Source organism: Perognathus longimembris, chromosome 10 (assembly GCF_023159225.1).
Source record: "Perognathus longimembris pacificus isolate PPM17 chromosome 10, ASM2315922v1, whole genome shotgun sequence".
Lineage (NCBI taxonomy): Eukaryota > Metazoa > Chordata > Mammalia > Rodentia > Heteromyidae > Perognathus > Perognathus longimembris.
In genome coordinates, this window is record NC_063170.1 from 54629858 (window position 1) to 54657496 (window position 27639).

General features: G+C 41.3%; 1 protein-coding gene across 19 annotated transcripts in view; it reads right to left on the reverse strand.

The window, feature by feature from the left end:
- Positions 1 to 27639, reverse strand: part of Magi1 (membrane associated guanylate kinase, WW and PDZ domain containing 1) — a 548751-nt gene that overhangs the window by 107099 nt on the left and 414013 nt on the right. For all 19 annotated transcript variants that reach the window (XM_048356096.1, XM_048356103.1, XM_048356102.1 and 16 more), the window contains one exon: positions 14345 to 14464. In XM_048356096.1, coding sequence (XP_048212053.1) covers positions 14345 to 14464 — 120 coding nt within the window. The remainder of the gene's footprint in view (positions 1 to 14344; positions 14465 to 27639) is intronic.

The window sequence follows — 27639 nt, forward strand, 5'->3', positions numbered from 1 at the left end:
AATACAGTCAAGAATTTAATGTATATCCTACAAAATTAAGAAGATGAGGAAAGGAGTAGTAAGGGAAAGGATGGATGAAAATGTTGACGGGGTGACATTGATCAGTGTGCATTACATTCATAAACTGCTTTGTTAAATGGAAACGCCTTTGTACAACTATTTAAGGATATTTTTTAAGATAGAGGCACCTAAAATAAAGTAGTACCATTGTACAAAGAGGGTTTGAAATCCCTATTTCTCCACAGTGTACCTGTTAAGCTTTGGGAGCCTACTACAATTTATCATTAAGCACTGTCTATGCAATCCAAATAACAGGCAAATTTAGCCATCAAAACAACCCATTGGATTAACTACACAAAAAAGCCCAACAGAAAGCTCAGCCGTCTTATGGTTGAAAGCTACATGACTTACAGTAGTTATTTAAGCAGTGTGCTGCTTCTTTAAAGGCATCATTCTTTATGATATTTTAATAACTCATCCATCCTTCCTTGCCTCAATTTCCAGTTATCTCTCAATACTTAATCTCTCCCATTACTTGCTTCTCTCATTGAGAATACTTTCAATTACTGGATTTTTAAGTTGAATAAAAACTAACTACTTTCTTTTTTAAAAAATAATTAATTAATGGAAATCTATGCAAAAATTCTTAAAGGAAACACTAAATAGCTAGGCACCAGTGGTTCAGGCTTCTAATCTGAGCACCAGAAAGGCAGAGACAAGTAGGATTGAAGTTCAAAGCCAACTGGGCATAAAAGTCTGCAAGACACCATCTCAAACTAACAAGCAAAATGTTGGCCTGGAGATGTGGTGCTAGTGTTAGAGCAACTCAACTGTGAGCAAGAAAGCCAAGTGAGAGTGTAAGAATGTAAGAAAGACCCTCTTACATATATAACACAACACACACACACACATACACACACACACCATTAAGTAAAAATAAAGTCATGAAAATACGGTCAAGTAAAATCAGAAACAAGGTTTATAATCAATACTATTCAGTGACTAGTGGGAAAAGACATCAATGTTAGAATGCCACTGGGCATTTTATGTCTTCAAGTGCAAAGCCAGGAAGATTAGAGATGATGCTGAGTCCTTCAACAAATCCTGGCCCACATTTGCAATTCTATGTAAGTAAAGCCGATTTTGTAAATAATAATAAATCATGGACACATTGCTTTTCCCAGTGATCCAACTGACTGTCTAAACTTAGTACCTAGTTATACAACATGAAAATCTTATTACAAAAACATTGAAAAAATTGTCACAGACCTACTGATAATAACCTTATTGTATTCTTATAGTTACTTTTAGAATTAGCTTGATCCTCATAGTTACTGTTTCCTTTTCAGGAACAGAGGATTTGAAATTATTTCTTTACAGTGTTTTTAAATCATCAAATTTATGAATACATACACACACTTCTTCAAGAGTGATATTACAGGCTATAACAGCATACAAATAAAATTTTAAAAAAGAGTTGGTTGAGCATGGTAGCATTTGCCTCTAATTCCAGTTGCCAAAAGGCAGAGACAGAAGACCACAGAGCTGGAGGGGAAAATTATGATACTTTTTTTTTTAACTAGTATGAGGTCCTAAATTCAAAGCTCAGTGCCATCAGACAAAAAAAAAAGCACGTTAGATCAAGGATACCATGTTTTAATTGAACATATTCTGGTGATGATAGTTTTTTCACACTAGGTAATCTATTATTAAGATCATCAGGAATCCTCTCTTAAGTTTCACTTAGGCACAAGAATTAAGAACCAGCTGAAGGAAGGCATCCAGTATGGAGTTTAGGGGCTACAACGTGGGTCAAGGAAGAATTAGCATATGTGTGATTGCAGAACTGCACTTCACCTTGCTCTTTAAGGGAGTTATATCAAAGAACTCCACCCCATTTGTCCTGTGAGGGTGCTAACTTTTTCATGAACTGAATGAGAACTATTTGGTGAAGACTGGGAAAGTAAGACTGTTAGCCATGTGAAATCTAATCTCCACCCTGAGCTAAAATATGACCGAAACCACCCCTGAATTTTAAATCCTCCTCATCTAGTCTAATATAATGTACAGGCATGTCACCAGTGAGAGGGAGAGTCAGCACTTCACACCAATAAGAGCTTGGAGGAGACAGCCTAGTTCCAGTCGCTCCAAGAAGAAGCTGTAAGGTCCCTAAGAGCTTTTTATTTTTTAAACAACAACAACAACAACAAAAAAAACCACTTTTAGTAAGTCTTTGTTCTCACTTTCAGAGCTGGAACTCTAAGACACGACCCAGAGCTCCTGTCATAGTGAGCAAATGAGCTGGCCCTTTTCAAACTTTTTGCTCCTCCTCAAGTCGTTCACCAGAATAAGGCTGAACAAATGCTACTCAGTGTTCTGTGCTGGGTTTCTAATCGTTAAGATCAAGTCAATGCTATATTGCTCTTAGAATTACCAAGGTTCTATATATCTAAACTGCCTGGCAAGTCTTGACAATTCTTGTTTAACTAAAAACAAAGAAACAATCAGACAAAATAAGCAAGTAATCCAGCTTCTAAACAACAGAGTCTTCTATACTCACATTTTCTGCAGCTTGTCTGGGGTGAGGATGGGAGCACTAAGCACCTCCCCACAGGAGGAATGGGAAAATCCAATACCACACAAGCTTTGTTTTTAACTTTTACTTTATTTTTTGTGCTTGTCCTTAGGCTTGAACTCAGAGCCTGAGCTTGAAAAGTGTGTGTGTATGTGTGTGTGTGTGTGTGTGTGTGTGTGTGATTAGAGTTTAAGAGTCTCAGGGACATTTCTGTCTGGTCTAGCTTCAAACCATGATTCTCAGATCTCAGCTTCCTGAGTAGCTAGGATTACAGGTGTGAGCCACCAGTGCTCATCCTCAATACCACATATTCTGAAGGCACTCCATCAACTAGAAGACTTTAGAAATATGGCAGGGTATTATTAATCAATCTTTCCAGTCTTTCTCATTTTCAGTAAGGTAACCTCCACAGCAAAGCTGCCATCTAGTGGTTTCTTTCATGTTTTCCTTTAGAGGTATGTTTGGGATTATTTGTTCCTCTACTCCTCTCCCTTTCCTCCCCCCACCGTTTTATCTGTTTGTTTTCTTTCAGTGCTGGGAAATTGCACTTTGCCTCATGCATGCTAGGCAAGCACTCTACCCACCTGCTACTTTGAAATAACTTCAACATGGAATGCTTCCAATTAAACCTGAAATCTCTGTACCACGAGAGTAACTGTAAGGGCTGGTTCTGTGGGCTCTGCCTCTCATGGGCAGTACTGATAAGCAAATGTAGTCTAAAGCTGATATGCCTCAACACCTTCAATGAATTGAGGCTTTCCGCCAATAATAAGTTCTCCCTTGGTGTGGCACTTGCCAAAAACACCTTAAATCCAGGACACTGTCCTAAAGCTTTGGCAATCTAAGGCTCGGGGCAGATGTAGCAGCATGAGCATGCAGTATGAAACCCCCAAATTCTGATATCTTCAAGAATTCACAGGATAGTCTGAATGGACTGATTCCAGCTAAATCCATTTTGGAACTAGGCTTCTGGCCAATGATGTGCTGATGCTATAGCTTTACTGGGCGATAGCAAGCAGGGCGGCTCATCTTATAGTGAGCTCTCAGTCCTCCACTGCCTGTGCTCAGCCTCCTCACCCTCTTCTTTGACCTGAGCAGCAGCAACTTGGGAATTTGAGATCTCAACTCCTATCATCCAGAACCTTTATCAAGTTTCCATTACTGGTTATCAAGCCAGGTCTAGCCATGGCAGAAGTACAACATTTGCAAATGATACAGCAGGCACAAGAGTCTCTATGTCAAAGATGTTGCATCACTGGCTGATAGGAAGTACAGATCATCTGAAGAATTAGAAATGACTAGAAATTTAATGAAGGTGGCCAAGTGGCCAGTGGTCACCTAGAAACCACAGTTTATGGAAGCCATGAGTCTGACTGTCCCACAGTCGCCATGGAACCCTGCACACCCTTATTGGGGTGCCTGGGCTCCTTCCCAAGTCCTCTTTGCTGCTCCTTCCGGAACTGGTTCTACAATAAAACTCAACAGGGATGGTGGCTAGAGAAGAAAGGGGAGGAAGGCAAAAGGACAGAGGAAGGCAATACTGGCCTTAATTAACAGGCACAACCTCTGACCTTGGCCAAGACAAAGAAAATGCTTTCTGACACACATTTAAAAATTAATGGAGATTGCAAATCAAGTTTCAGAGCTTGATAAAATATTGAAGGAAGACCATAACCCCAGACCTTAAGTAGAAATGCATCAAATCTGTATGGCCTCTCACTTGTACAAAGTTACCATTTTTGCCCCTCTTCACTCATTTCCTTACAGAGGGTCATTCTTTTACCAGCATGGAGCTATGAAGTGGAAATAAATGTGAACATACAACAGAAATGTGATCCCCATGAGCGGGCGGTAGTATGCATCAGTGCTCCTCAATTTCAATGCGCAAACATGGAAGGACATGGGGTCAGAATGGGCCTGACATTCAGCCTGCACTCCATGGACAGGACGGTTCCCCCTCTGTTGATGGGGACCACAGAGGCCCAGAGCTACAGATAGGAGTCTTGTAGGATCCCCTGGCTAGCTCAGGATAAATGGGGTGGTAAGTACTGAGAGGTCCTTTCCTGTCTTCTTTTCTATAGGATAAGCTTTTTGAATCTAGGTGAAAGACTGGCCTAAGAGACAGCACCGGAGCTGGGGATATAGCCTAGTGGCAAGAGTGCCTGCCTCGGATACACGAGGCCCTAGGTTCGATTCCCCAGCAACACATATACAGAAAACGGCCAGAAGCGGCGCTGTGGCTCAAGTGGCAGAGTGCTAGCCTTGAGCGGGAAGAAACCAGGGACAGTGCTCAGGCCCTGAGTCCAAGGCCCAGGACTGGCCAAAAAAAAAAAAAAAAAAGAGAGAGACAGCACCATCCAGTCTGACCACGGCCTCAAGGCCTGAAGAGATAGGTCTCTGACTGTTCTCAGGCAGGCATGCTGGCTGCCTTCTGCCTGCCCTTCCTTCATGATCCGCACAGGCACACTGGGCCCCCTTCACCACAGCCATCTTCCTTCTGCCCAGGGAAGACGAAGGCTGTGCTTATCAGTTCTGACATGGTGTCAGGGGAACATGACGGTCTTTCCTACGGAAAGCCCGTTGTACTGTTCTTCGGTTTGTTGAACTGCTATATTCAGCACCTGTCTCCACTTCTAGACTGAGGGTTCCATAAAAGTAGAGGCCATACCTCTCGGCCCCAAACTTAAAAACAATTTCAGATATACTATAAACTCGTCATTCTTGACAGATACATCATGCAAAGGAACAAGTTGAGAAAGTACATGCAGATTCTAGTCTGGGATCCTTAATCCTCCCACATGCCATGCCTGTATTATACAGCCAGGTTTTTTGTTGTTGTTTTGTCTTTTTGCCAGTCCTGGGGCTTGAACTCAGGACCTGGGCACTGTCCCTGAGCTTCTTTTACTCAAGTTTAGCACTCTACCACTTGAGCCACAGCGCCACTTCTGGTTTTTTTCTTTATGTAGTACTGAGGAATCGAACCCAGGGCTTCATACATGCTAGAAAAGCACTCTACCACTAAGCCACATTCCCAGCCCAGAGCCAGTTTATTTTTTTCAAATTTTTATTATCAAACTGATGTACAGAGAGGTTACAGTTTCATACATTAGGCATTGGATACATTTCTTGTACTGTTTGTTACCTTGTCCCTCATACCCCCCTCCCTCCCCCCTCTTTCCCTCCCCCCCCCCCCCGGAAGTGTTCAGTTCACTTACACCAAACAGTTTTGCAAGTATTGCTTTTGTAGTTGTTTCTCTTTTTCTACCCTGTGTCTCTCAAATTTGGTATTCCCTTTGAATTTCCTACTTCCAATACCAGTAAACACGGTTTCCAATATACTCAGATAAGATTACAGAGATAGTGTAGGTACCACCACAGGAATGTGATACAAGAACATCATCAATAATAGAAGCTACAGATACACATAGGACGTTGAAAGTAGTTACAACTGTGATATAACAATTGTTTCCATAACATGGAGTTCATTTCACTTAGCATCAACTTATGTGTTCATAAGGGTATAGCTATTTGGGCCTTGTGATGCCAGAGCCAGTTTTTAATGATGACTCACAGTCCTTTTTTCCCCCTATTTTATCTTTCCCTCCCTCCCTATTCCACCATCTCTCTTCCTTCTCCTCCTTTTTTGGACATGGCCTTACTATGTAGCCCAGGTTGGCCTGGAACTCTTGATCTTCCTGCCTCTATCTCCTAAGTTTCTGGGATTATAGGTATGTACCACCACACTTAGCTTCATTGCAGTTTCTTTTTGTGGCATGACTCACATCTGAATTACTACAGATCTGCCCTTTGCTTTGCCACCTCTTTGCTCCACATACGATAGTGTCATGTATCAGCTCCCATCAATTTCTCTCTACTGCTCCTCTTCCCTCGTTCTACCCTATAAGAAATATAATTCCCATGTATAGATGGATAGTCAATCAATGAGATGCCTTGTAATGCCTATGATGAGATAGATGTCCACTGCCAGTGATTTTTGAATATGACACCAAGCAGGAGAACACAAGTGAGCATTTCTAACCTTACAGAAAAAGTGCCAATATACCAATGTTCAGGTGAAGAACCTGAGAGCCATGTAGTTTATGCAAGAGGATTGGTATTAAAACACAGATCTGTCTGTGTATAACACTAATGCCCTAAACTCCACAAGTTCATGGGGAATCTCTGGGTGAAAAATGAAGCAAAACTTCCCTGGCCCTGACTACTCATCTGTACAGAACAGCCAAAGACTGCCCACATTTCATTTGGCTACTTCTCATTATCAACAGAGAACATTCCATGACAGAGTTTGCCGACAGAGTTTATCACAACAGCCGGCTTCCAGCACCCGCCAGGGAACAGGACTCCAAGACCGTCGCGTTTTCCTCAACGGCAAACAAGAGCTCTCTTCACCCCTACTTTAGCTCTGTGTCCCCTAAAAGTATACCACTGACAGCTGCTTTTGTGTAGACCTTCTAGGAAGCACAACAATAACATTATTGAGGCTGACATCCCCTTCCTAATTAACATGCAGAAATATGCAACCCATAACTCCATTTCAAAATGTCACCCTGGCACGACATTTCTATGCTGAAGCGAAAACCTTTCCAGGGCTCATTGTATAATCGGCCTCTTCTACCCAAAGGCATTTGTAAAACAGGCATGTGCACAAGCTCCCCCAGCCCTGGATAGTTCATTCCTTGTAAACTCTCTCTCCTATGCAAGTCCCCAGGGCAGGCAGAAGCAGCAACCTGTCTTACCAAGCGAAAATGTCAACAGGAAAGAAAAAAAGGCAAAAGGGAATGGTTCAGTTGATTTATTTCAAGCACCGTATCACACAAATGAGCTCAGTGCACAATTAGGAAGTTGAGCCAAGGAGTTTATTCTTATCTTTTTTGCCATGCTTTGATGTCATTTCTGCCCAGTGACAGAATGAAGAGCTGGTTCCACCTGCAGAGCAGAGCACACTGACAAACCCATGAACTTCTCCACCTTGTGAGGAAGGACCGTCAGGTTCCTTAGCAGCAAATGGGGGCTACTCTGTTGGAAATATATGTGGTGTATGCAGCCATCAACATGCTAGTTGATCAGGGAGGGAACGCTCTATGGCAAAGCCCCTACTCTCTTCCCAAATATGGCTCATTTATTGTGCTTTGTCATGTATGTGTGTGTGTGTGTGTGTGTGTGTGTGTGTACATGCACACGCCTTTGTGTGTGCCAGTACTGGGACTTGAACTTAGGGCCTCAAGTGTGACTTTTTGTTTGCCCTTTTCACTCAAAGATAGCCCTTTACCACATGAGTCACATCTCTACTTCCTGCTTTTTGCTAGTTAACTAGAGATAAAATTCTCATAGACTTTTCTACCCAGACTGGCTTCAAACTGATGCTCGGATCTCAGCATCCTGTGCAACTAGGATTACAGACATGAACAATGGTCTCCGGCTTTGTCCTTGAATTTGCTATGTAGCAAATTCATGGTCCTCCTGCCTTAACCTCCCAAAGGATAAGATTATAGGCCCGTGCCACTGTTCATTTCTTATCTGAGCACATGACACCACAATCTGTCCTGTTTGAAAAGACAAGAAGACAATTGCCATTGTCAGTCTCTTCTTCTTTCTTACAATAATTAAACGTGGTGCTTAATTACAAAAATATCTCAAGAGCCAGTGAGCTCTTCACCATCACCATCACCAATACAATGCACAGTTAACTGCAAGAATAGCTGCCAGGTAAAATGCACACTGATAGATATCTGACACCTAACTCTAGCTTGCTCACCTAGTCTCTGCTCAGTTACTGGTTCTATAGGGAGAACTTTTAAGATTCCAACACCAATCTTCAAAGGAGTCCCTAAGACTGATGATTAACATTTAATGTTTATTTCTTTCGTTACTTGAATGTGTTCTGTCCACTAGACAGTTAAAGAACTACATGGTGGCCATATTCACGGTTCACTATTTATTATTATTAAAATTAGTGATACTGGGGTTTGAACTTAGTGGTAAGAGCTTTTTAGGCAAGCATTCTTCCATTTGAACCATACCCCTATAATTTTCTTAGCTTTTAGTCCTTTTTCAGATCGGCTTCTGTACTTTTGCCCTCTGGCCTTACACTGTGATCCTTCTACTTCTACCTACTGAGTAGCTGGGATTACAGGTGTGTGTCACCACACCGCCTTCCTATTTGCTTTTATTTAGGATGGTATCTTTTTTTTTTTTTTTTTTTGGCCAGTCCTGGGGATTGGACTCAGGGCCTGAGCACTGTCCCTGGCTTCTTTTTGCTCAAGGCTAGCACTCTGCCACTTGAGACACAGCACCACTTCTGGCCGTTTTCTGTATATGTGGTGCTGGGGAATTGAACCCAGGGCCTCATGTATATGAGGCAAGCACTCTTGCCACTAGGCCATATCCCCAGTCCCCTAGGATGGTATATTGAATGAATGATTAGACAAATCCTAGTGCCACTAAATTAGTATTATTAATAATAATAATGTAATAAAGCATAAAGAACAAAAGGCAGTTAGAACTTGAGAAATAAGCACAGATACTTTACAGGCAAATTTGCTGGTTTGCTGACTAGACAAAGTGGGAAAGATCTTCTGTAGTTGCAATTTCAGGCCAGTCGTGTGTGCAAATAGAAGAACTAATGTTGATTGAGAGCTCATATGGATCAGGCGCTCCAGTAAGCCCTTTCCAATCATTGTGTGATTTAGTCCTACCTAGGATGAAGCCCTGTGATTATCGTCACTTTACCAAGGGGAAAAGTAGACAAGGAGCAATTACACAACCTGCCAGAGGCCACACAGCTCCACTGCACAGGGGCTGAGACTTGGGCCTGGGTGGTGGGGGAGCAGGGAGGCTGAAACCCCAGAGGCAGCTGCCATCCGGGACGGGTCCAGGAGAGAAGCTGCCCCTGAGGATCTCTCTGGAACTCCTCCTGAGGTCATAGCCAGCTTCTAAGAACAATCCTATTTTGTTCTCAGGTTGCAGGAGTCAACATAATATACACCAGTGAGTTGCAAGCAATCAAGAGGCATCTCACAGGGCAAGAAATTCAACCAGTACAAGGTCTACAAGGTCAGAGGCTGAAGAATTCAGCAAATCAAATGGGTCAAAGAGGAAAGGATGCCTTGGTACATAAGAGAATCTCAACTCTGAAAGAATCAACTGGTGGGTATGCACAGAAGCACAGTTTTAAAGACAATCAGAAATAATTAGATCCTTACAGCTGTATACTAGGAAGTTAAATTAAACTACTAATCCATTATTTGCTGTAAGCATGATATTTTGGAGTTGAGGAAACAGTATAGGATCACAGAGTCAGAATGAGCTGAGTTTGGTTCCTGATCCAGCATCTAAGAACGAAGTACTGCCTCAAAAACGTTACTTAATGCCATTTGTCCTACACAATCCCATCTAAAAAAAAAATGGGGCTAATAATTGCTACCCTTGTTGCTGTGCTGAGATTAAATGAGGAAAATAACTTAGTCTACCCTAAATAAAATGTGTCACAAGCCAGGCACAGTGGCTCATGCCTGTAATCCCAGCTCTATGGTTGTGGAGACCAAGAATTACAGTCTTAAGCCAGCTTGGACAAAAAGTTTATGAAGACCCATTTTTCAATCACTAAGTGGGGCATGCTACTGTTGTAGAGCTGACTCCATCTTGATTAGGGAAACATAGTAGGAAATGTTGGGGGGAATAGAGCTGACTCCATTTTGATTATTAGGTCAACCTGACCCAAAATTCTGCTTGTGTAAATGGCTTGCTTAACTTGCTTGGTTGAGTGCTCTACATCCTCCATCTGTGAACTGATTGCGTGCTCTACCCCCTGCGTCAAGCTCCTACATCTGTGCTATTCTTTTACCTTTATAAGCCTCAATTTGAGGACTGCTCGGGGTCACAGTGCCAGAGCCTGAGTCTGAAACTGTTTCCCTGGCCGGTCAGCCCACTTTTCACTGTTGCAGTTCAGCTCCTGAGTCTGTTCTGTGTCCCTGGCCATTCAATTTGCTTTTTGCTTCCCAAATAAATCCATGAAACTATCTCTGAGTGGTAGACTCTTGGAAGGACAGGAACTCCCCTCCCTCGAACCCTGTAACACTACCATGTGCCTATAATCTTAACTACTTCAAAGGCACAAGGAGGAGGATTGCAGTCCAATGCTGCTTCAGGCAAAAACCACAAGACCCTACCTGTAACATAGCTAAACTAAATAAAGGGATGGAAGTGTAGCTCAAGTGGCAGAACACCTGGGTAGTCAGTTCAAGGCCTGAACTGGAAATGGGTTTTAACCCAGTTATTAAAAAAAAAAATGAGTCACATAAACATTTGCCCAAAGATGTTATTGGGGGGGGGGACAAAATTGAATTTTTTACTATTTCCTTATTGTTATTGTAAAGGTGATGTACAGAGGGGTTAGTTACATAAGTCGGTAATGAGTACATTTCTTTTTAACAGTGTCTCCCATTCCCTCGCTTTTCTCCCCGTTTAAAGATGTTATTTTTCTTTCCCCATATTAAACTGCTTTGTAGACCATAAGCCTTTCTGCCCCCCATCATTTTTTGTTGTTGTTGTTGTGCCTCCCTTCACAATGCTAGTGTATGGGCTGCTTACATTTTGAGTCCTTGACTTAAAGGCACTGAATTCTGACCTAGAGGGCGGGAAAGGTGGAAGTGCAGCTAGGAGCCATTCAGTGTGGCCCCTGCCATTGGCAGCCCCTTTCCAGGGAGCCTCCCCATCTCCCACTTCCTTCAGCCTCTTTCTGCTCTTGGTCTTTTGTGTCCCAAGGTTCCTGGGTCCTCTCATGGAGCTGTACCATGCTACACAAGTGGTTGTAACTTTTTGCCTATCCTGACCTGGATTCTGGGAGACCTGACACCCTAGTGACTGTTAGGATTTTCCCAGATTTACAAAAAAAAAAATAAATTAAAAAAATCCTGCATCAGCATGTGCCAGCATGCACATACAAACGAGCGCGTGCGCGCGCGACACACACACACACACACACACACACAGAGTTCAATAGCCTCTCCTTGGCACCAGGACCAGTGAGTGAGACACGCTGCCCTTCCAGGCACTGCCTATGGAAACATCCCCAAAGAGGGCAGAGTCTGTGTCTGTCTTGACTTCCCTTTTTCCTCTACCTTTAAACAAGAAGGTTGGAAGTCACTAGTGTCCCTCAGCCTCATGCCTGGGTGGTGTCCTTGCCAATCACCTCAACGTGAACCCTAAGGCATATTCTGGTGCAAAGGTGATTACCCCCAGAACCACTGAGTGAGGACATTCAATCCACTTCCTGGGTGTGTCTGGGACAACTGAAGGCAGTTATCTGTCCTGAAAACAGGAAACATGGCCTAGAATGTCTGTTCTCCATGTTATAACCTCTCCAGGCTCAGGATCCCAGGTTCTTGGTCTCATTAGCAAATGGCCTGGTGTGCGTGTGTGTGTGTGTGTGTGTGCCTGCACATGTGTGTGTGCGTTTGTGTACTCGCGTGCTCTGAAAATCAGGATCTTCTCAGCTGCCCACTTAACTTGCTGGTGCCTCTGTCAAGTGTCACACCTTACATACCTGCCTGCTTTCATAGGAATCCCAGCCCACGACATCAAGGCCCCAGACATAAAAAGTCAAGAAGAAAAAGAAAAAATATGACAATCTTGAAGATACAAATCAAACCCACAATGAGGAATCACTTCACTCTGGTAAGAATAGTTTTTATCCAAAAGGTAAAGATAGTCACAAATATTAGCAAAAATCCCCATGGGGAAGAAATGGTAACTCGCAATGGAGGATCCTTAGAAAATTACAAATACAATTACTATTGGATCCAATAAAAAAAAAATACTCTACTCCAGAACACTTATCAACGTATAAAAGACATATCTACACTTCATGTTTATTGCTATCCACAATGGCCAGGATATGGAGTTGACCCAGGCATCCATGGAAGATGAGCAGATAAACAGCATGGCTATTCAGCCATAAAATATCATTGGCATAAACATGAATGAGCATTATGATAAGGGGAATAAGTTAAGCTCAGAAAGACAAATACTGCATATTCTGACCTCCTCTACGTGTGATACCGAGAGTATGGAAAGGGTGCAGAGAAAAGGGAAATGGCTAGGAGATGGCACATGGGAACAGGGAGGAAGGTGAACAGAAGTAACTTATTTTATTCTACAGTAGGATAACTAGTCACCCAACATCTAATTGTATATTTATAAGACAGCAGAACTTTGGATGCTTCCAATGCAAAGAATTAATAGCTAGGCATGGTAGTACATACCTGTAATCCCAACACTGGAGAAGTAAAGGCAGGAAAATTACAACTTTGAAACAAGTCTGGGGTATATAGTGAATGTAAGGTCTGTCAGAACTACGTAGTGTGACCCTTGCTCAAAAAACCAAGAGCAAGGATGTAGTTCTGTGGTAGAGGGCTTTCTCTGCATGTACAAGACCCTGGGTTTGATTTCCAGCATGAAAGAAAGAAAAATAAAGGAGGGAGGGAGGGAGGGAAGGAGGGAGGAAGGAAGGGAGGGAGGAAGGGAGGGAGGGTGAGATTTTTGAGGACATAGGTATATTAATTAGTCTGTTCTGATTCTTACACACTAGAAACATGTATTTAGTAAATATATATAATTATTTCATATCAATTAAACTTTTATTTTAGAAGATTAAATTACGTATAAAAGACATATTTATGAGAAACAAGTTAAATAGATTGCAATACAATAAAAAGAGGGAGGAGGAAGAGTAAAGTGTAAGCTGCCCCCAACATGTGGTTTTGACTGAACAACCCCACCTGCGGGACCCATCTCATACATAAAGCTGTACACATGCCAAGTGAAATATGTCCATGTTATTAAATACAGCTGGGTTTTGAAAGATCAAAAACTGAAAGTGACCCAAATTTTTATCCAGAGGGAACTGATTAAATGACTGATACAAAGAAACGAAGTAGTCAGAAGCAAACAGAAAGTGCTTGTAGTCAGAAAAAGAAACAAACAGGGAGTGCTCTATTATTTCACAGTACAGACCAGGGAAGACAGAATTGAAAAGAAAAGGAACAGGCACCGTGATGCTCCTATATATATTTGCACATGGGTGTGTGATATTCACACACACTTCAGAACGGAAATCAGAAACTACCAATTACCATTAGCACTTTGCAAATGGAAAGTAGGCATATGGGAGACATGTAAAAGGACATTACTGTTTGAAACACTGGGGTTCAAGAACTCTGTGAATAGATTTTCTCCTAGAAGAAAACCATCAAATCCCAACTAGTGGCTACAATGGCATTCCATTCCTTCCAGGTGGAAACAATCCATCCTGCAAGGTCACAGTGTGTGATTGCTCATAATTGCTCTTTCTATGCTTCCTATGCCCACATGTTCGCACTGACACAAGCCAACATCCACACTGAAATGCACAAGCTAAGAGAAAACATCTATACTATTTGTAAGGTTGGAGATTTAGCTTGTTGGAAGAGCACTTGCCTGGCAAGTAAAAGGGCCTAAGTTTGTCCTCAGCAGTGAGAGAAAACAACAACAACAACAACAACAACAAACTATTTGTAAAGAGATTCTCCAAACCTTATTCTGTATAGTTCATTTGGATTTATCATATTAAGGTTAAACTGTAATCTTCTATGGATATTTAGACTTCTCTAGCTTGTAACGCATTTGCCTGGATGGTCTGTGCACCACCCCCCCGCAGTGTACACAGGAAAGACACATCTTCTGTGATCCCCAAACTGTGAAAACTCTTACCTTCATAGGTGCCAACTTCTAGAAGAGTCCCGCTCTGTTCGAGATCCAAGAACTCCTTCACAGTTAGAAAGTTGTAATCCACTCCAGGCACCTCTCCTTCTCTAGGAGATCGGGTTGTGCCTACGGAAGGGAAAACAAGCACACAGAAGCCATCAGCCATTAGAACAGGAAGTTCCACATCCAGGTATAATTAAAAGAACTTGTCAGGTCAGCTGGTATGTTGAGAACCCTGCCCACTTACCTGTACAGACAGTGACAGAGAAAGGCAACTTCTCCTACGTGTGCAGCATCCTCCTCCCCTCTCAGATAAGGGGATGGAGCTGAGCACAACTAGTAACTTAGAGACAGATTTACCAGTTGTTTACAATGCACCAAATGAGAAAGGTGGCCTGGGTGTTACCCAGGCAACATCCACTACCAGCAGCTTTGAGGACTCCAGTAAATACTGAAAAAGTTATCCACCCTAAGCTCACCCTAAGAGTCTAAGGGGGTTTATATTTGTATCACAGCCCCTGAAATCCTTGTGCTCCTTAATACATCCGGCAAGTTCCAGTGTAATAGGCCCTTTGAAGAAAATGACACCCATTGCATAAACACATCACTGGAGAAATGTGATTGCCCAAGATCTGTGGTTGGACATCTCCCAGGGATAAAATGCGGCTTCTGTCCATGTAATTAATACGTTTGGTAAAAGGAGGCCACCCGTGTGTTCTGCCTACAGAGGAAGGACAAGACATTGGACAGAAAACAACAACAACAACAAAAAAGCTCTCTTTGAATTAACCTGGTTATGTGGTCAATGGCTAATCAATGTCAAAATTTCTTCTATGAGATAACATAAAACCTCAGGAGTCCTGAGGTTACCTTGATCAAGTGCTGGACTGTGGATCTGTTTTAGCTTAGTCTCTACCTTAAGTATAGAGGTAATGGGCAGAATGTGGCTTACTTCAAATGAGAAGGTAAAATGAACATGGCTCAGTTTGTAAAGCATCATTATCAATGGTGGTGACTTACAGTTCTTTTGTACAATAAGCAGGGGTTTTCCCCATTCCTCATATTCTCTTCCTTTAAATTTTAAGCAATTAAATAACCAACTGTGTGTGCCCCACACCTCCAACGTCTTGCAGATCATATGATCTCTGATCTTTGGGCAGTGGGGTAACCACGCCCACTTTAGAGAGCCATCATTCCCTTAAGTCCAAAACCTCGTGAATTACTGCGTGTCTTACTCAGGGTAAATACACTTCTAAGTGCACTCAATTTATAAAATATCTGAAGTAGCTAAAACAGTCACAGATTTTCTACAGAATGTATTCCAAGTGTCTGCTTCTTTTACTCAGCACTCTGGGGGGCTTTCTGCATAGAAGCCTGCTTAAGTATCATCCATATGTCTATTCCTATACTGTTTTCTAATTTGTTTCTATTTCTGGCACCTTGGTGGGTGGATCAGAGGTTGTTCATGACCTTTAAACTTTCATGTCATGTGTCATCGGCTAGAGTGTACCTCAATAGTAGAACACTTGCCTAACATGTAGGAGGCCCTGGTTTGGATCCCCAGCACCACGGAAGGAAAAACAATCAGGAGCTCAAGTGCTTGAATTTTAGTCACACAGCATGTACTCAAGAAAGCAAAGGTGATCAGGACAGGCTCCTGGTCAGATAACCTGGCTCTTCATATTAGTTCTGGACACAGTTCTTAGCTCTGTTACTACTTGGTTCCTCTTCGATAAGATAGGGCTAATGACAGTATCTGTGTCATACATGTGTTATATGCTGTGAATGCAACATGTTTACAGATGTTATAGTTTGTTATTGTTAGAATTCAGAATCTTACTCTACCAATCATATTACAATAATCTGATACTATACACATGTAGATCATAGATACATCATTATGTGCTTCATTTATTGAATAAATACTTTCCAAGATGCCAGTACATGTCAAACACTAATTAAGGCACTAGGGAATCATGAGTAAACAAAACAAAGTGTTCACCTTAATGAAATTTCTACTTCACTGTGAGAGGCAGAAAAAAAATGTATGTAAGCCAATATAGAGGGAAATAAATCTTCTGTGGGTTAAAGGGTTAGAGGCATCTCAGAACAATGGAAAGCAAAGAGTTAGATATATCTTGGCAGAAGAAAGCCAAGTGAGGAGTAAGGATGGGAGGAATGGGAAAAACCTGGCTCAGGCAAGGTGACAGGAAATCACCACCAGCAGAGAGATGTACAGAATAAGGCTTTGATGTAGGACAAGGCCGTTTGGAGAAGAACACATAGGCAGGTACAGGGATGGAAATGGAGTTGGAAATGAAAGCAAGGAACTAGATAAGAAAGTCACATGTTTTACAGTTCCTAAGGACAACAGGAAATCAGTAGAGGCTAGTGCCTCAATACATTTTTAAAAACTTTTTGGCTTTATAGAGAGCAGGCTATGGGCAAAGGGTGGTGGGGGGGTAATCAAGAATAGAAGGAGGGAGAATAGCTAGGTGCCTAGCTGAGTGTCAAGGAGAAAGATAAATAGGATATGGTCTAGAATAGTAGAACATATGTAGAAAGCAGGAGACCAATTTCCACTAGCTAAGTAGGTATCTTAAAAAGCTATAATGTAGCCCATAGACTATTAAGTCTGTTGGCCCACATCTCTAGGCCTATATTGTGAAGACAGAAATAAGTGAACTTGTAAGAAAGAATACAGGTCGATTTAGTTTATTATTATTTTACTTTTATTTTTTAAATTGCTGAGATAGGGCATCAGGGGTCAACTTTGGCTGCAGCCTGGTGGCTCACACCTGTAATCCTAGCTGCTCAGGAGGTTGAGATTGGAGGACTGTGGCTTGAAACCAGCCTAGGCCGAAGAATCTATGAGACTCTTATTTCCAACTACCTGCAAAAAGCCAGAAGTAGAGCTGTGGCTCAAGTGGTAAGAGTGTCAGCCTTGAGTCAAGAAACTAAGCTAAGTTCAAGTCCCAGTACTGGCATAGGGATAAAAGAGTGGATTTAGGACACGTAAGTCTGAGATTAGACACTTGGCTTCAGAGAGCTGAGAACCAGTAACCTCTTTAGGCTTGATGGTCAACATGGAGGTTGAAACTTAGAAGTTCTGAGTAGTTCAGTGGACCAGGGACTCTGGAAGACCAAGCAGAAACATTGAAAAGGAAGATTGAAAAACATAGACACAAAGACCTTCTGTCTTGAAGAATCTGGGAACAGCAGACAGGTCCTGAAAGCTTACATAGCAAGACTGGAACATGAGAGAGGCAGGGGTGAGGTCTTGGAGCTAAGTAAAAAAGCTGCTCAGCTGGCTACTTGTAAAACACTGTCTACATCAACCTGGGCTACTCCAATACTGGGCAAGAATAGTCTCTCTCTGAAGCATGCTGAGATAGGATCTGTCCTAAATAAGTTTTAAATAGCAACTCTGAGGCTCAGCCTCCATAGTCAAATTCCATTAACTTCATTCATTTTTTGTTTTTAAAAAAACTTGAGTTTTAAAAAGCTTCCTAGACCAGACAATATTTTTCCCCTCCCTTTTTCTGTAACTATCTTATGGATGCCATTTTAACTGTGCTTTCCCATTCAAGTTGTCAGATTTACTTTAAAGACAATAGTCACCCCCTGAGTCTTAACTTCCTGAAATAACCAAGGACTTCAAAAATGCTACACTTTGGGGGAAAATGAAACTCACTGAGACATCTTCTTCCTCACATACAAAATACTCTTCAAATGGTCTCTGAGCAGCAAGGGAAGGAGGTGGTAAGGCAGGCACTTCTCCATTCACAAGACCTTCAGGGTTTATTTTACCCAGACAAAACCTTTCCATACTGCTGGCTGGCAGGAGGTTTACTCCCAGTTATCCTCAGAGCAACCCACGCTGGGTCTGCTCCAACGTACCGGGCTCTATTCAGTGTTATAGGGAGAAAGGACACGGGGAGGGGCCCCGCCTCCTCCTTTCTTGTAGCAGAATGACAGGCTGCCGGCTGGACACACGCCTGACAGATGGCATTTCAAAGGGTTTTCAGGAGCCATCTGGGGTGGGTACAATTATTACAAACCATGCTTCTAACAAAGCCAAAGGGTTACTTCCTGACCGAAGAGAAGTAAAACAAATTCAAGCATGTTTCTCAGAGACAGAGGATTTCTAGGAAGGAAGGAAGGAAAGAAGGAAGAAAGGAAGGAAGGAAGGAAGGAAGGAAGGAAGGAAGGAAGGAAGGAAGGAAGGAAGGAAGGAAGGAAGGAAGGGAAAAAATTATGAGGCTGACTGAAAAACTGAGGCTTTATGCAGCTAACAATAAGGCCTTTTGTTTGTCTAGCAAGAAAGCAGAGCAATATCTTGCAGTTAATAGTTTTAAGCTAATAAACACACTTTTCCCTTCTCATAAAAAGAGGGGAAATTTTCGACAGTGGGAAAAGAATGGCTTCCATCTTGTGGATGTTATGTCTGATATAAGGTGTTAAGCACTTAATCAATACTACTCTATTTGATCTTTGCAAGAGAACACAGAAGTGGGATTAGTATTATATTCACTGTATTGATGAGGAAGCTGAGACTGGAAGAGGGAAAGTAACCTGCCCAAGGGCACTTAACAGGACAGGCAAAACCATGATTTCAGTTCTGACAGATTCTGGCAGTCTTACATCATCCCACATTCAAAACCATCCCTTGCCCAATAGAACTTTTCTGCCTTGATTGGAGACAATCCATAATGTTGCTAACAAGGAAGCTAGAAAATAGCTAGAGAGACTGAGGAACTGAATTTAAGTAGATTTCTATTCATTTCAGTTTTTAATAACCACATGTGACTAATGATTGTAACCAGTTTGGTGAATACAGCTCTAAACCATGAATGTATTTGAGGTGCCTGGTTTACACTGTGTTCTGTCCTGTGCCCCAAATCACTTATGGCTCTCAATAAGAAACATGCTTTACATTATGCAGCAAGACATCTTGAACTGCGCTACAAAAAAATCTTTCTTTTAGCAGCTCATAAATGTTTTGAACATGATCTAGTCAAATTCTATGTTTTATCCAAAAAAGATTTCTTTGTGGTTTTTATTGGCTATGGTTACTTGGCAGGGAAAAAAAGACAGGTATTTGTGGCACAGTGGTTAGAGCAACAATGCAGCAGAACAAAACAAGACAAAGAAAAAGCAGATCTACCATGAGAAAAGAACACACATTGATAGGGAAACAAGCAAATGAAATGTGGTGGCAATCCACACCCAAGGAGAAGGTATTAGCTCTCTCGTAGAAAACTGTAAATGATTGGAAATGCCCACCACTGCTAGAAGAAATGCCTGGAATGGGCTCCAAAGTAATACACCATATTACAAAATGATATGTACTCTGTTGTTGCATTTCCTTGAAGAACAGAAAACAAGAGCCATGTGTACACTGCATGTTTTATAAATTCATATTCTCATGGTTAATGAGTGGAATAATAGTTTACCCTTACAGAGGGAGCTTTCAGAAGGGGGCCTCCCACACAAAACTAACAGTATGTCTTCCTTTAATACCTCTCCTATTCTGACTTGTACCAATAGACACGTAATTATTTTGGTATTTTAGAAACTGAATGTTATTTGTTATTAAAGAAATAGTTTCAAGACCTGACTCTTGCTCATTCAAGTCAAACATCTTCAGTCTTAATTTGGTCTTCACAAAAACATGCAAAAGAACTTTAGGCTCCAGTTGAGCCACACAGTGTGTTGTGAGGTTTCTTGCTTCATTGAAAACCAGCTCCTAAGCCAAAGACACTACTTGCCTTTGGAAAATAGAGTACACATGGAACTGATGAAAAGATTGCATTGCATTTTCACCTGACTGGCACAAAACAAACAAACAACAAAAACCTTCTGTAAGATTTGTGTCTAAACAATGAATTTGAGCTCTGTCTTGCTGAATGTTTCAGAAAGTATTAGCAATGTCACCCCCCCACACACACACCACACACAAAGTTCACCTAGTCAAACCTGAGTGCCTATTTGCTTCTTATGCACATTTTATGGTTCATAAATTTTTAGTATACCTGGCTTCAGTGACCCTAGTGAAGCAAATCACAAAGTGACCTTCCTTATCATCAAACTCACAACCCAAGGCTAAAGACAGGAAGCTGAGCAGGCTCCCTGGTAACCCCTTTTTATTCTAGAAATATCCAGTTGAACTAGGGGAGGGGCAGGGGGAATCCTGGTGGCGGAACACTGACAAGTCATTTCCTAGTGCCTCATGCTCCCAACACCACTGGGTGACCAGACAAGTTACCTCTGCTGAGATCTCTCAGTGACTATCACAGTGGACTCAAGGCCAACTTGCAAACAGAGCCACATCATCCCTCTTAGATGAAACTTAATACTTGATGATGCCAGCATCACTTGCTGCTAAATTAATCTGTGTCCTGTTTGTTAAAACCTAAAAGGCTTCAAAAATTACAGTCATTTCAACTGTTAAAGTGAACCTTTTGACATGGGAAAAACAGAGCACTTGAACCATGCCTCCAGCCAGCTTCTTGCTGGTTACATTGGAGATAGAGCCTAGTGAGCTTTTCTGCCAGGGTGGACCTTGAACTTTGATCCTCCAGATCTCAATTAGGATTACAGTTAGTATTATATTTAGCATCCAGCTAAAAGTTTTCTGTTTATATTATCAGATGCTAGAGTGACTAGAACTCTCAAGAACAAAAATGGTATCTAACCACTTGGGAGAAGAGTTTGTTAAAAAGTTAAAATATATTATTGTGGCACTATTCACAATTGTCAAGCTATGGATTCAGCTTAGGTGCCATCAAAGAATGAATGCATGAATAAAGAACATATGGCATACAAACACAATGGAGTTTTAGTCACCATAAAGGAGAATGAAATTATACCATCTGCAGGAAAGTGAATGAAACCAAAGATTATGCTGTTAAGTGAAACAATCCAGACTCAGTAAGAAATTACTGTATCTTTCCCCCTTCCATGCAGAATCCAGATCTTAAGAAAAACAAAAAGGAGCAGTAGTATAAAAGTTGAACTATTGGGTGGGAGGGTAAGTAGGAAGGAAGAGGGAAAGATAGAGGCAGATAGAAAATGAATATGATCAAAGTAAATTGTATGCACATATATAAAATGTCATACTGAAACTCATTATGTTGTTATAAAAGGGGGGGAATGGAAAGGATAAATACAATTAATGTAAATCATATGTATGGATTGAAAAATCAGAGTAAGACCCCCCACTCTGTACAATTAATACATTAACAAAATAATTAAACATAAATTTATTATATCATTCCAATGCTTATATACCCCAGCAAAATAAAGCACAAAATCTGTTCACTAACATGTACCAGTTTCATGCATAATCACATCAAGTTCTTCAACTATGAATAGGTTAAACTATGGGACACCCTTCTGAGAAACCACTACTCAGCAAAGCTACTACTGAATTGCAAATATGTAAGGCTGAGTAAAAGAAAAGCCAGAACCCAGATGCTACAGACTGATTCTATGCACATGCTGATCTGGGAAAGACAACACTACTACAGGGATGAACATTCAAAGAGCAGTTGGCAGGTATGGGAGGCAGGAGTGAACTGCACAGGGACAGCCCAGGGGAAGAAGGGGTAAGAATGGGCATGCTCTGTATTCTGACTGTGGGAGAGTCACTGTTCATGTATACATAAAAATCCATACTACATCCAAAATACATACTGTTATATTTTACAAATTTCAGAGGTCCTGAGAGCAGGTTGGGAGAGTATGAAAGAAGATGTACAAGAGAACTCCAGAGACAGACCAATAGAAACTGTGCAGCTATGTGCGATCACTTACAGGTATGTCAGAGGGGACTTACTAGGAGACTATGGAAACTGGAAAGACCCACATAGGCCATCTGAAATTCCCAAAGTGTGACTCAGTTCACATCCAAAAGAGAATTCAGAAGCAAGGACGTCAGTGGGATCACAGTCTGAGGTCATAGTCCCAAGAGCAAGGAGAAACAGGTCACAAGTGTAAGGCCAGAGCCTCAGGTTCTGAAGTCCAAGGGTAAGAAAAGGAGCAGGTCCCAGCTCCGGGAGAGACAGACCCATTTATCTTTAAGAAAACATTTAGCACTATCTCCACTGAAGAATCTGTTTCATCCTTTCATAAATAGTAAGTACCAAAAATAAATGCAACAAAAATAAGCCATTTCATTGATCTGGAATCTGAGATCTAAATTCTCTTATTACAAAATCTTTAACGTATTTATTTGGATTTTTTTTTCAGGTGGGAGCTGCTGCAGGACAATACCACAGAATGGAAAGGATAGCTTAGCCACGAAGCACTTCTCACAGTCCCAGAGGCTGCAGGCCGTAGATAAAGGTGTACTGAGGGTCTTCTTCCTGGATTGCAAACAGTAGACTTTTTTTTGTCATTACACCCTTTCATGAAAACTAGAAAACTAGCCTTCCTGACTACTTCTTTAACAGCATTATCTCTATCAAGAAGGACCCATCCTCAGGACAAAATCTATCTTAGTTCCCTCCCAAAGGCCCTTCCTCCATCACTGTCACAGTGGGGATAAGAGACTCAGATGAGAGAGACTCGAAGTGTTGGTACCACTGAGCAACACACACACACACACACACACACACACACACACACACGATGTGTATCTGTCAGAGAGAGGAAAGCTGGATCCTCTTTAGATTCCCTAAGGAATAAAGAATCTAGAATCTGGCTGTGCCCCAGTCTAAGCTGAACAGATGTACCATTTCACAGAAACTTGAAGGGATTCACCTCATCAGCATCCCAAACAGAATATTAGGAAGTACATAGGAATGGAGAAGGTCAACTGAATAGCAAAAAGGGCAGAATCACAACTTGGGAGATGTAATGTCTTCACATTTCTCTATTGCTAAATGTTTCCGAATCATTTCTTCATTTCTCAATAAAAAGGTACTTCATACGAGGACAAAGCAATTCACCTCTTTAGTAGCATCGTTTTGACTAACGAGGTATTTCCCTTCTCCAACCTTCCCAACCATGATAACAAAACGACAGGGGCAGGGCCCTCAGTTTTCTATTTCCTACCCCAGATTTAAACCAGTATATTCACTAATCACATCTTTGGTGCAGGGGCAATACTGGGGTTTGAAGTCAGGTCCTCATGCTTGGTGGGTAGGTGTTCTACCACTGAACCACGCCTAAAGACCTTTACTGAATTTTCGGGGGGGGGGTGAGATTATAGCTCTTTTTTTTCCCCCCAGTCCCATACCTGAACTGTAATGATACTGTTTTATGCTTCCTGCCTTAGCTGAGATGACAGACATGTACCAGCACACCCAAATTGTTCTATTGAGATGGAATGTTGCAAATACTTTTGCCTAGGCTATCTTGGAACCACAGTTGTCCAGATCTCAGCCTTCTATACAGTTTGGGTGACAGGCATATGCTACCACAACTAGCTATTGGTTGACAAAGGGTCTTACAAACTTTTTGCCTAAGCTGGTCTCGAACTATGATCCTCCTTACTGCAGCCTTCCAAGCAGTTAGAATCACAGGCAATAGCACTGTGCCCAGCTGCTTAGTAGCAGGTGCATGAAGATAATAATTTCATTGTAGCTACAACTCTGAAGCCAGAGCTTATCAGCTTCCATCCTACATTGAAGACACTATGTAATTAGCACATCACACCCAAAACACTTGAAATAAACAAGGCTTTGCATTTGTTTCATTACACTGATGGCCAGAAAAGGGGGCCTAGAATCAAAGATGGGAAACATTCCATCTGCTTTTCATGATCCTGCTTCCAGCTCTTTGCTTCACAACAACAGTGAGTTGGGAAGAAGGGAAAGAAGTTTGGAGTGCCAAGTGAAATAGCCCAAGGAAAAACATACAAATCCCCCATCTATTGTTTTCTTGGAAGCCAGTGGCCCTCAGCCATTGGAAGGGTAGACATGTAGCCTTGGGAAGCATGGGGACAGTGCCAACAGCTGAGAGAATTTAATGGTGACAGAAGATGGTACATAATTGTCTATGGCAAGCAAATGACTCACAGCCATTAGCAAAGGTTATAGCTCAAAAGGAAGGAGCTAGTGTAAGACAACAGTGTCCACCTCTGACATTATGTTGACCCTGGCTGTATTCAGGCAAGTCCTTCCTTTACACTCATTTTGTCATTGGCACAAAAGAACAGGGCCTGCTACTCTGATGACACAGCAGCATGACAGTGAGATACAAATCGATTCCTATGAAAATATTCAAGATGTAGATTTATTTAAGGCATTTAAAAATAATGTTGATATGTTGAGCACTAGTAGCTCATGTCTATAATCCTGGCTACTCAAGAGGTTATGATCCGAGGACTACGGGTCAAAACAGCTCAAGCACAAAAGTCTGAGAACTCTGATGTTTAATTAACCGGCAAAAAACCCAGAAGTAGGTCAAGTAGAAGAGTGGGTCTTGAGAGAAAAAAGCTAAGGGACAGCACCTAGGCGCTGAGTTCAAGCCCCAATACTGGCAGGTGCACACGCACATACATGCACACAAATTGATTTATAACAAAAAAAAATTGTACTTAAGCCAATATTTATCCTTGTAACAAGTCTATAAGTAAGTAATACTACTATCACATCACAGTTTGGCAAAAGATACAGAGACATACCATGTGACTTGTTAGAAATTACCTATCTAGTTAAGGGCAGAAGCAGGATTCAAACATAGGATTTTATTGCCCAAGAGCAGTGGAAACATCCATCTATACAAGAGACACTGGGGAAGGGTAAGAAGACAAAATGGGATTGAGGAGGGGGTCCATTGAGTCCTTTAACCCTTCATTTGGGACAAATAAACCAACATGGCCCTCATCAAGTCAAGGAAAGAGGGCTGTGTGGTTGAAGGTGGGTGGGTCATAGGAGGCTGATACAGCCTCCCAAGATTTCCTGGATCCAAACTGAATCTCTGGGGAACTCCATCTCACCGTCTCCTAGCTAGAATAACTGAGTAAAGCAGCTCAGAATCCTTGCAGAAGGAACCTTCAGTGATAACCAGACCCAAGTATTAATCACTTTCTCTTTCTGCCAGAGAGAAAACTTGCCACACATAAAATACACAGAAATCTTGCATTCATTAAGCACTGGAAAGCACAAAGCAAAATTCTCAAGCTGTCACGGATTCATCTCAAACAGTATTAAAAGCATTCAGGAAATAAAAGATAAGAATCCTTAACATATCAAACATCAACTCTAGAGGATTATCCGGACACATATTTGTTCTGAGAGGAATTCGGTAAGGCTCCATCTTAACGTTGTCTGTGATAACAGGGGATTAGAGACTGGGCAGACCTGCTCCATGAGGACAGGGCATACTATTGCTTTTTCAGAATTAAGGACAGCAATTGTTTGAATAACACAAAAACAAACTGATTTTTCCAATCATTTCCACTAGATGATGTTCAAAGGCTTATAAAAGAAAATGATTATTTCAGTAAAACCTGTGATTAAGAATATTATGTTTCCACAAATTAGGTGAATTTGCATGCTCAGTACTAAATGCTGAATTGCCTCAGATTAGGCAGCTTGCTTTCTTAGTTTAAAAAAAAAAAGAAAAAAGTCAAGAGTGACTACTAATTGGCATATGGTTTCTTTTTGCAAGAGGTTGGGGAAAATACATATATTCTATAATTAAATACTTATAATGGTTGCATAGTTAGTCCAGTGAATATAATGACAACCAATGAATTGTTCACTTTGAGAAGGCAGATTGTATGGTATGCAATTTTTATGCCAATAGTTGTTAAAAAAAATACTGCACGAGGCTGGGCATGTTGGCACATGTCTATAATCTCAGCACTTGGGAAATGAAGGCAGGAAGATGGAAAGTTGGCAGTCAGCCTGATCTAACAAGAAGAGCTTATTTTTTTTAAAATGTGTTTTAACTATTAAGATGATTACATAGGTAGAATCTAGTCTCTGCTCACAGGGCTGTTACGACTTGGTAAAGGTGTTTTATTTCTATGCATAATAATATAGGGTGTAATTCACTCTTCAAAACATTAACAGCATTTCCTTTGTTCCTTCCACTACAGGGATGCAGAGTAAGTGTGAAATCAGAAATCACTGACCATATGATATTACTTTACTAAAAAGTGTAGATAGCTAGGCTCTTCCAGAATGTCAGTACAGTAAATGATTGCAAAATCCCAAATCAGACTTTGTAAATTTAGATCCCATCTAGGATCTAGAAACTGCAACCATGGCTAAGTTCAACATCATGGACCTTAGTTTTTTTCATCTCTAAAATGGGAATAATGATAATAAGTATCTTAATAAGAGAATATGGAGGGAGTAAATGCTTAGTCTGGCTCTATAATATACACTCAACAAATGGCAGCCACAATGATACAGCACACCACCGCATACACTACACCAATTGAGAGAAATGGCTGTGGAAGGAAATGAACCCAGTTACTGGGTTGGGGCTAGCTCATGCTGAGTGTTTACTGGGCATACACAAGATCATAATTCAGTCCTTAGTACTGTAGGATGAGGAAGAAGGGAAGGGGGAAGGAAAAAGGGAAGAAGAGAAGAATCAAGAGAAGGGGCAAGAGGAGAAACAGGAAGAAGAAGAAGGAGGAAGAGGAGGAAGATAAAGAGCAAAAAGGAGGAGGTAGGCCCAGTGCTATTACTACAGGCTCTTATCTGTAATCCTAGCTATTCAAGAAAGAAGCTGTTTGAAGCCTGCCAGGCAGGAAAGTCCATAGGACTCTTATTTCCAATTAGCTAGCAAAAAGCTGAAAGTGAAGCTGTGGTTCAAGTGGTAGAATGCTATCTTTGAGCAAAAAAAAAAAAAAAAAACACACACCAAAAACCTTCAAGGATAGCACCCAGGCCCTGAGTTCAAGCCCCAGGACAAGCACAGGAAAGAAGAAAAAAAATAAAAACAAAAAAAGGAACAAAAAAAGAAGAAGGAAATAGCAGTAGTAACAAGCTATTGACCAATTACCATAGTGCTAACAAGTAACACAAATTTTCTACAGATAATTCCTAATATTTTTTCCAAAGAGGACATATTTTCTCCACCTTAACAAAAGTTCCATCTTTAGTGATCACTTTTCAAAGCCTTTCAGAAACAAGGATACAATTACCAACTGCAATTCTAGATTATGTTTCCATAAGAAATTGCAAAACCAACAATATCGTTTTGCTCAATCTTTAATCACAAAGCACCAGTACTGATTCACAAAAAAAAAAAGCCCATTTATTTCATGACAGTGTCTAAATGTGAAAATTTAATACCATGAGTTCCATGTCGACTATATTATTTTGGCTCCT